The sequence below is a fragment of the Myotis yumanensis genome, unplaced genomic scaffold (assembly GCF_028538775.1).
Source record: "Myotis yumanensis isolate MYYU_CA2020_CCGP unplaced genomic scaffold, mMyoYum1.0.hap1 SCAF_429, whole genome shotgun sequence".
In the NCBI taxonomy this organism is placed as follows: Eukaryota; Metazoa; Chordata; class Mammalia; order Chiroptera; family Vespertilionidae; genus Myotis; species Myotis yumanensis.
Genome location: NW_027224180.1, coordinates 798 through 11398, shown reverse-complemented (window position 1 = coordinate 11398; position 10601 = coordinate 798). Strand labels below are relative to the sequence as shown.

General features: G+C 51.8%; 1 protein-coding gene and 1 pseudogene across 1 annotated transcript; one reads left to right on the top strand and one right to left on the bottom strand.

Annotated features, from left to right (window-relative positions):
- Positions 1-1634: 1634 nt before the first annotated feature.
- Positions 1635-4892, top strand: LOC139001341 (dCTP pyrophosphatase 1-like). Its single transcript, XM_070403021.1, has 3 exons — positions 1635-1773; positions 2451-2561; positions 4401-4892. Exons 1-3 carry the CDS (start codon positions 1673-1675, stop codon positions 4699-4701), a joined length of 513 nt encoding a protein of 170 aa, XP_070259122.1. The 5' UTR covers positions 1635-1672; the 3' UTR covers positions 4702-4892.
- Positions 4893-8715: 3823 nt separating this feature from the next.
- Positions 8716-10371, bottom strand: LOC139001342 (zinc finger protein 771 pseudogene; annotated as a pseudogene).
- Positions 10372-10601: the final 230 nt, after the last annotated feature.

The following is a 10601-nucleotide window of genomic DNA, read 5'->3' as shown; positions in this document are numbered from 1 at the left end:
CCCCCACTTTTCATTTTTAAATACATTTAAAATTTGTTTTCAAAAGGACCTAAATAAGACACCTTTCAAAAGAGGACATTCAGAAAGCCAAGCGACATATGAAAACATGCTCAAAGTCACTAATCATCCTAGAGATGCAAATCAAAACAACAATGAGGTACCATCTCACACCTGTCAGAATGGTTATCATCAACAAATCCACAAACAACAAGTGCTGGAGAGGATGCGGAGAAAAAGGAACACTTGTGCACTGCTGGTGGGAATGCAGACTGGTGCAGCCACTATGGAAGACAGTATGGAGTTTCCTCAAAACACTAAAAATGGAACTCCCATTTGACCCTGTGATCCCACTTCTAGGAATATATCCCAAGAAACCAGAAACACCAATCAGAAAGGATATATGTACCCCTATGTTCATAGCAGCACAATTCACCATAGCTAAGATCTGGAAACAGCCTAAGTGCCCATCAGTAGATGAATGGATTAGAAAACTGTGGTACATCTACACGATGGAATACTATGCTGCTGTAAAAACGGAGGAACTCATACCATTTGCAACAGCATGGATGGAGCTGGAGAGCATTATGCTAAGTGAAACAAGCCAGTCAATGAAGGAAAAATACCACATGATCTCACTCATTCATGGATAATAAAGACCATTATAAACTGATGAACAAAAATAGATACAGAGGCAGAGCAGCATCGAACAGACTGTCAAACTACAGCAGGAAGGCCGGGAGGGGTGGGGGTGGGAGTGGGGGTAAGAGATCAACAGAAGGACTTGTCTGCATGCATATAAGCATAACCAATGGATACAAGACACTGGGGGGTAGGGGAGGCCAGGGGAAGGTCAAGGGTGGGGGAGGAGACATATGTAATATTCTTTGTAATACTTTAAGCAATAAAACAAAATTTTTTTAAAAAATTGTTTTCATGGTACTTATCACCATTTGATGCAATAGTAGGCCAAACGGGCTCTGAGGCCAAACTGCCTGGAGTTGAAACCTGGCTACCACTTTACTAACTGCTGAGTTAAACTCAATGTCTGTTTCCTTATCTGTAAAATGAGGATGATGACGAGGAGAAGGAGGACAATGATATTACCTACCTCATAGGTTGTTGTGAGGATTAAATGAGTTGCTGTAAGAATTAAATATGTAAAATGCTTAAAACAGCTACCTGGCTCCAGTTTATTCCTAGAGCCCAGCTGTATTCTGGAGATATTCTTGTACCCTAATAATAAATTCCCCCTTCTGGCTTAAACTCTTCATTTCTGGGGTTCTCGGCTGAGCGTCCTTCCGGGTCGCACCCCGTCATTTCGCTTTGGCGCCATCTGGCGCCATAGGTTAGTGACGCGCCTGCGCACTCCCCGCCCTCTGCCCTTTGTCTCCTAACCTGGTGGAATCTGGTATCCACACCTTTAAGATGCTTGGCCAACACGGAAGTATTCCGGGGCAGAGGCCTCTGAGCGCACGCCTGAAGCTTGCTCCTATTGGTCCAGTCCGGGTAAGGGGCGGGCTATAACAAGCTCCACGCAAGTAACTGGACTTTCCTGAGGCTCCGCCCCCGGAAGCAATCGATAACGCCTGTGATTGGTCAGAGCCTCTGGAGGCGGGCTCCGAGCTGAGCGCGGGTTTTCCTGGGCAATCTGGGCAGCAGCTCGGTGGGCAACATGTCCACTGTGGGTCGGGAGAAGCCTGGGGACGCGGGGGGCGAGGGCACCGAAGCTGCCCGCCCCTTCAGCTTCAGCCCGGAGCCCACGCTTGAGGACATGTAAGCCGTCTTTCCCCAACCTGGGCTGGGAAATCACCCCCTCTCGCCCTTTTATTGGGGAGGGCCCCTCCACGTGGGCGGGAAGAAGTCTAGCCGCTGTGCTCGCGTCCCAGCTCTGCAGTCTGACCTCGGGCGAGCCTGCTAACCTCATATTCCAAATGGGCTTAGCAGCGCACACCTGAGGCAGGGGGATGGTGACGCCTGGCGAGCGGTGTTAAGGCCCGCCCTGAGGTCCGATGCTCTGCCCTCCAGGAGTGGGAGGTAGAACATAGACAAATGCAGGGAGAAGGGGAGGCATTGTTTCTTGCTGGAGGAAACCAGGAAAGGCTCCTCAGGGGAATTCCCGCGGACCTACAAGGTCTCTGTAAGATCGTAGGGTTTAGATCTGCAGAGAGACGGATGTGCCAGGTGGAGGACGCCGCAGCAGCAGCAACAGGAGACAGAATGGTAAAGAGGGTATTGATGGGTTTCCATGGAGTTTAGGGTCTGTGCAGGGGCTTGTCCATTTTATAGTCCCTAGAAAAGACATGACTAAAGGCCATTCAAGGAGTTACTTGCAGAACCCTGTCGGAAACCCATGCCCCTATTACAGACCAGAGACAGCTGCCGGGGCCCTGCATCTCCTCCCCCACGCCCTAACCCTGGGACTGGGCTTCCACCCCTTTCTCCTACACCAGCCGCCGCCTCCATGCTGAGTTTGCTGCTGAAAGAGACTGGGACCAGTTCCACCAACCTCGGAACCTCCTCCTGGCCTTGGTGGGGGAAGTGGGGGAGCTGGCAGAGCTCTTGTGAGTAGAAGAATCTTTATGTGGGGGTGGGGGTGGATATTTGATCATCAAATATCCATGGGTTCAAGTTCCCCTTCTCACTGCCAGGCTCTGTTCCTGGTGCTGGGGATACAGATGACTCAGTCCCTGCCCTTGAGGGGTGCCCGGCCTCCTGGGAGAGAAGACAGCAAGGCAGATCTTGGTCTAAGAAAGGGCCAGGGCAATCTTCCTTTACCTCTGCCTCTGGGAGAGAAAGGAATATATTCTATAGAAAACCTGCCCATGGCACTCCAGGCAGAGGCGAGACTACATGTGCCTAGGTGGTGAGTGGGAAAGGGCAAGTTAAATTCAAGGAAAACCTGAGACTCTTCCAGTGAAAGCTTCTCAAGGAAGGGCAAGGACTTTGTATCTGTTTTGTTCTCTGGTGTGTGCCAAGCGCCTGGCCCACAACAGACATTCAGTAGATATCTACTGAGTAAGTGATAGGGCTGAGGAGGAGAGGGGTGGGATATGAAGCCAGAATGATAAAATTGGGGTTAGAATTGATGGAGTTCGGACAGAAGACCTGACCAGACGGGAGTGGTAGAGCGAGCACTGTGTCAGCAGGGTGGATGGATCACCGGAAGAATTGGGGCAGGGAGACCAGTGAGGAAGCTGGTGCAGATTAGGCCAGAGGTCATGAGGCCTAAGCCAGTGAAGTCACAGGGGGGTGGAGAAGTTAGGGCATAGACGTGTGTGTGGGCAAGACATTCATTTATTACAGATTTATGAGCCTCATCTGTGTGCTTGCTCTTCTAGAATCAAGAGATAGGGCCTTTCACAAGACAGACATTGCTCCCACCTTCACAGTGCAAGGAGACTGACAATAAATAAGCAAGCTTATTTTTTTTAATGTATTTTTATTCATTTCAGAGAGGGAGAGAGAGAAAGATCAGTGATGAGAGAAAATCATTGATCTGCTGCCTCCTGCTCACCCCACACTGGAAATGGAACCTGCAACACAGGCATGTGCCCTGACCGGGAATCCAACCATGACCTCCTGGTTCATAGGGTGATGTCAACCATTGAGCCATACCAGCCAGGCTTATTTGAAAACATCAGCAGTTGTGATAAGTTCTATGAATAAAATAGCACCAGGTTGTGAAAGAGGAGGAAACAGAGGGAGAAGGCTTTTCTGAGGAGGTAACACCTGAGCTGAGACCTGGGCAACAGGAAGGAGCCGGCCCTGGGAAAGCTGTGGGGGGAGCAGGGAGAAGATCATTCAAGGCAATGGGAGCAGTAAGTGCAAAGGCCCTGGGACACTTTGACCTGTGTGCAAGTCAGAAAAGGCCAGGGTGACTTTTAGGTGGGGAGTTAGGGAGAGTAGTGGGTTATGACATGGGAAGAGGCGGGAGTCATTCAGCTCATGCAGGACCTGGAGGGCATGGATTTTATTCCAAGCACAGCTAGGGGAGTTTCAGGAGAGGGACAAAATGTAATGTGTAAATGTGCTTTTAAAAAATGATGCTGAACAAGAATAGAAGATGGGTTAGCAAGCTTCCCCGGTAGGTCCAGGTCTGAGATTTAGTCTGGGGTGGCAGTGGCTAGGGCTGGAGAGAAGAATTGGGTCTTGACAAGTGAAATGATCTCTTGCCAACTCTTTGACTCAAGTAGGGACACAGAGGTCTGGGTGACTCATCTGTTGGAGGCTCTTCCTCACCCTGAGTCTACCCAGGGCCCATATGGGTTGAACTGTCCTTGAAGGAAGTTCCTAGGATGTGCGAATTCATTGCTGCAAGAACTGGGGGGTCCTGGGAGGCGGAACCCATTGTCCTAGCCAGCATCTCTGTGCGTGTGCCTATCTGTGTGTTCCATCCCCAGTCAGTGGAAGCCCGACGGGAAGGCTGGTCCCCAAGCCTGGCCCCCTAAGGAACGGGCGGCCCTTCAAGAGGAGCTTAGTGATGTCCTCATCTACCTGGTAGCATTAGCAGCCCGCTGCCGTGTGGATCTTCCCCAAGCAGTGCTCTCCAAGATGGACACCAACCGGAGACGCTACCCAGCACATCTGTCCCGCGGCTCTTCTCGCAAGTATACAGACCTGCCCCACGGGGCCACCTCTGAAGACCAGACTGTGGGGACTGCAGACCTTGCCTGTGAGTCCACAGGTCAGGCCTCAACCTAGAAACATGGAATCAAGATCTGCAGCTCAGCATGGCATGTGAGGAAGACAGTGGCCTGCCCAGGGAACCTCATTCTAGTCCTTTCCTAACAGATCACAGACCTAGGGACACGTCCTGAGGTCTGAGGTTCAAAAACCTCTGGAAGACAGCCTCTTGGTACTCTTCTCCCTCAATAAAAGTTTTGTTTCACCGCCTCCAGACTCTTCCTGCGGTGGCTGGGGAGGCTCCGTCTCAGCAGGTGCCGAAGAAGGGCACCAGGGTTGCCTCTGAGCCCAACTCCCGTGTTTCTCTATTGTAGCTCCCACCTGCAGAGCAGAGATCTGACTTCCAGCAGGTTGCCTGTGAGATTCCAGCCAGTCTCCTTCCCCTTCGGGGCCTCTGACAGATAGGAGGCTGTGCGTAGCTTTAAGAGCCTACGTTTTTGAGCCAGGCCATCAGGGATCAAATGCCATCTTTCATACTTAGCTGATGGTATTCATTGATTTCCTCATCTAAATGAAAATAAAGTGCCTACCTGATAGGGTTTTAAAACTTAGGTGAGCCCAGCTGGCGTGGCTCAGGGGTTGAGCGTTGGCTTATGCACCTGGAGGTTACAGTTCAATTCCTAGCCAGGACAGATGCCCGGGTTGTGGCTCGATTCCCCAGTAGGGGGCATGCAGGAGGCAGTTGATCAATGATTCTCTCATTGATGTTTCTATCTCTTTGAAATCAATAAAAATGTAAAAACAAACTTAGGTGGGTTATTACTGTCAGTAGAGTGCTTAGGACAGTGCCTGGCACATAGGACTTTGTAAGTTTCCAGGTATTGACTTTCAACTCAAAACTTTCAGATGTCCAGAGCAGGAAATGTCAACAGTTGAGTTAGGCCTGGGTCCAGGGCTGAGCCTCAGGCCCCAGCACAAACTGGGATCAGATCTCTGATGTGGAGCAGAACAGGGCTTCCACTCCTCTTGGAGTTGGGCCTCTTGCCCCTGCACTGCCATCTCCAGGCCAATTTCTCATTCCACTTCTGTCCCTAAAAATGGTTGTGTGACCTCAGACACATCACTTTCTTTTCTGAGATGCCCATGGCCTGGGGTGATGCTGGAAAAAAGACCTTCAAATTACTTTTGCTGCCCTTGTCACCCTGTTTCCACATCAGTAAAATGAGGGTTCCCCTGTACTGGCCTCATTCCTCTTGGTGACCTTATCCCTCTTACCAGTGACCTCTTACTTCCCAGGTAAAACTCCAGATAGGAACTGCTTCAGCTTTGTGTTCCTAAGCCCACCCTGCTCCCTACCAATAGTAGTAGAAGCCTTATCCTTTCTGGTTTGATTTCAGTACCTCTCCTTGATCAATTATATCCTCTCTGTATAATCAACTTCTCTTCCTTTCCATTACCCCTCACTGAAGCACAAAAATTGAGTCTCCTCCCTGTAGACAAAACCAACAAACTCCCCAGCTACTGCCCTCATACTTTTCACAGCCACGCCTCTTGAGAAGGGTTATTACACCCACCCATCTGCTGCTTCATCCTCCCACTTATATCCTAACCCACTATCACTCCACTGAAATGGCTCACCACTTCCCCCAACTCCTACAACCAGTGGGCACCAGAGCAAAATCTGACCACTTCCTCTGAAACACTTCTCTAGATTTCCCAAACGAGGCATTTCTGAGTTTGTCTATCTCTGGCTGTTCTTTCCCAGGTACTTCTTGGGTACCCTTTTCTGGGCGAGGGGTCATGCACTTCAGACCCGATATCCCAAGGTGTTCTTTTCAATCACCTCTCTGACCCCTCCACATTGACCTCACATTCCACATGTCCAGATTGGGGGTAACAATTGCTGCCACTTCAACTGTTCTCATCCTGTACCATCTGTGACTCTACCTGTGGTCATCCACGCTAAGAAGTGAAGTCAGCCCCACCTCCCTTATCCCCAGAATTCTAGCTCCTTAATATGCCCACTCCACCCCTTCCCTTATCACTCAAGGCTTCTTTGCTGCCTTGGATACTGTCACCTGGCTTCTAAAATCCCTAGTGGTCTATCTCCTGCCAACCTCGTTGCTCTTTGTCCCTATCTTCAAGCTCCAACAAGTCTGGCAGGCACTTTCAGGGACTCTCCCTAGTTCCCAAACTCTCTCTTAGCCTTCAAGGCCAGCTTAAACATACCTCCAAGGACAACCTCTCTAAACTCCCAAGATTGCGTTAAAAACCTAACCAACAACTCCCCCCATCATAGCAAATGACAATGGACTGCAAATGCCTGTATACGTGTCCCAGTTCTGCCATTCCCTCACTGTCAGTACTTACTTATCTGCAGAAATGGAGATACGATTACCAAACGTGGATGCTGAGGATGAAAATGAGCTGACAATAATAAAGCACTTAAGTCTTAAACATAGTGCCATAAAGTACTGTTTAGCAGGCCTGGCTCAGTGCTTGAGTGGCAAACAATGAACCAGGTCATGGGCTTGATTCCCAGTCAGGGCACATGCCCGGGTTCCAGGCTCGATCCCCAATATGGGTATGCAGGAAACAGCCGATCAACAATTCTCTTATCATTGATGTTTCTATATTTCTCTCCTTTTCCTCTCTGAAATCAGTAAAAATATATTTTTAAAAAGTATTGTCTCTTCATTATACTACGCTCCATGATGTTCATGGCTGCTCACCAAAGCTCTGCGGAATTTGGTGCCTGTTTAAGCACGAATCAATCTATATATATAAAAGCCTAAGCAACCATTGCAACCGAATGGACGACAGAATAGGCTGTATGGGGCAACCAGGCTGGCAGCGGGGTTAGTGAGGGACGACCAAAGGACTGAGCAGCAGGCTATGTGGGGCGACCAGGCCAGCAGAGGGGGTCAGTGAGGGGCAACCAAACGACCAAGCAGCACGGTGCATGGGGTGAACAGGCTGGCAGGGGGGTTAGTGAGGGGAGACCAAACGACCAAACAGCAGGCTGCATGGGGCGACCAGGCCCGCAGGGGGGGCAGTTGGGGGTGACCAGGACGGCATGGGGGGCAGAGTAAGGGGTGACCAGGACGGCTACAGGGGCAGTTGGGGGTGACCAGGCCAGCATGGGGGGCAGTAAGGGGTGACCAGGATGGCTAGGGGGGCAGTTGGGGGTGACCAGGCTGGTGGGGGGCAGTTGGGGGTGACCAGGCCAGCAGGGGGCGCAATTTAGGGTGATCAGGCAGGCAGGCAGGTGAGCAGTTAGGAGCCAGTGGTCCCGGATTGTGAAATGAATGTCCCAGATTGGAGAGGGTGCAGGCTGGGCTGAGGGGACCCCCCATGCACGAATTTTGTGCACCAGGCCTCTAGTCTAATAATAGGGTAATATGCAAATTGGTTGGGATGCTGTCACAGTAACGACCCATCAGCGGGCTACATATGCAGCAGGCATGGGTGGGCGGGGCATTGCAGCGTACGGGACCAATGGCTGCTGCTGCTTGCCCAGGGCCAGCCCAGGGCTCCGGCAAGCCGCCGACAGCCACTGCTGTTGCGAGGGCCTGAGGCTCAGGCAAGCCTCATGGCAGGCAGTGGCAGCAGCAGAGGTGTGATGGGGGCGTCGCCTTCCCCTGATCACAGGGTTGCCTCCCACAGAAGGAGGCCTGAGGCAACAGCAGCAGCGAGGGGGTGATGGGGGTGGTGCCTTCCCCTGATCGGCTGGTCGCCTCCTGTAGAGGGAGGCCCGACTGCAGCTTGAGCCATCAGTAGGACATCCCCTGAGGGCTCCCAGAGTGTGATAAGGGGCAGGCCGGGCTGAGGGAACTCCCCCCACCCCCCAGTGCATGAATTTTGTGCACTGGGCCTCTAGTGTGCTATATTTACAGACCCTTCCAGATCAGAGGTTATAAAGACATAACCAAGGGCCAAATGTGGGATGACTTCACACACACAAACCCAGTTCCAGGAACCCTTTTGGGCTAATAGCCCCACTTGGTTCTGTGATGATTCACTTAAGTCACCTAAGCCCAGGGAATACCCCAACTTTGCTCCTTTCCCCATCTATTCATTCACAGGCACATGTGCGTGAAGATATAATACTTTATTCACTAACACGGGTTGAGGATTTGTAGTGAGGGGGAAGAGGCCACGGTTTCCAAAAATCCCAGTAGAGCAGTGATGGCAAACCTTTTGAGCTCGGCGTCAGCATTTTGAAAAACCCTAACTTAACTCTAGTGCTGTGTCACATATATAAATTTTTTGATCTTTGCAACCATAGCAAAACAAAGACTTATACAGTGGGGCCTTGACTTACAAGTTTAATTTGTTCCGTGATGGAGCTTATAACTCAAATTACTCATATGTCAAATCACTGTGATGTTCGCTGCGCCAACTAGCGGTGGGGTATCTGAAGCTGGCTCGTAACCCAAATTTTTTTGAGCTTGCAATTCAAAGCAAAAATTCGGCCGAGAGACGGCTCGTATCTCAAAAAAACTCGTTAGTTGGGACACTCGTAAGTCAAGGCCCCACTGTATTTTTGGTATTTATTTTATATATTTAAATGCCATTTAACAAAGAAAAATCAACCAAAAAAATGAGTTTGCGTGTCACCTCTGACACGCGTGTCATAGGTTCGCCATCACAGCAGTAGAGGATTAACTATGTCTCCCAGGTCCCGGGCAGCCAGTTCTGCCTTCCCACCCTTTCCCAGACCAGGGTCCCGGAGTCCTTGTCCAGTTAGTCCAGCCCCTGGGGGTGGGGGCCCTGGCATGCGCCTCCTCAGCCAGACACTAGCAGCCGCAGCGACAAGGGGGCTCATCTACTCTCACACTCTGGGCAGCGCTCAGTGACAGTGGTGGCCTTAGTGCCAGGGGGCAGCTTGAAGTCTCGGCCGCACACAGCGCAGATATAGAGACGGCGCATCATATGCGAACGACGATGGCGGACGAAGTTGGAGCTGAGGCGGAAGCGCTGACCGCACTCGGTGCAGGGGTAGGGCCGCTCGCCCGTGTGCGTGCGGGTATGATCTGCCAGGTTGGACCGGTGGCGGAAACAGCGGCCACACACGGTACAGAGGTGTGGCTTCTCGCCTGTGTGCACGCGCCGGTGCTTGGCCAGCGCCGAGCTCTGCGCGAAGCGCGTGCCGCAGTCGGCGCAAACATATGGCCGCTCCCCGGTGTGCGTGCGTCGGTGGCGCACAAGGCACGAACTGCCGCCGAAGGCGCGCCCGCAGTCGGGGCAAGTGTAAGGCTTCTCGCCCGTGTGCACGCGCAGGTGCTGCGCGTAGTTGGAGCTCTGAGCGAAGCGGCGCCCGCACTGCGTGCACACGTAGGGCTTCTCGCCCGTGTGGCGCCGCCGGTGTTGCTGCAGGTTCGAGGCGGCCGAAAAGCGCTGGCCGCACTCGGGGCACTCGTAGGGCCGCTCGCCCGTGTGCGTGCGGCCGTGTTTGGTCAGCGCCGACTTCTGCGAGAAGCCCCGGCCACACTCGGGGCATTCGAAGGGCCGTTCACCCGTGTGCGTGCGTGAATGCTTGGCTAGAGTGGACCGGCGTGCAAAAGCACGGCCACAGTCCGGGCACACGTGTGTACGCGCCGGGTCTGCAGAAGGCGCTGCCGCCTCCCTGGGGACCTGCGGGGAGAAAGGGGACAAGTCAGTCCTGACCCACAGTCCCGTGAGCAAGAGACCTGGGTCTCTGCAAACTGTAATCTCAGTTCCGCTATGGAAAACAGGAAAGCCTCCCTCCTAGCACTGCTGCGCACATTAAATTAGATACTGTATTAATGTACATAGCACATGCCCAGTGTCATTCTACCTGTTCTTTAATAATTCAACAAGTATTTATTTAGGGCGTACAAGGTGCCAGACTGTGTTCTAGGCACTGGGGATTCAGTATTATATTTTTTAAATTCCTGCTTATGGGAAAAATGGACAAGTGCTGGTATTGGGTGAATGTTTCAGATTTAAATAAG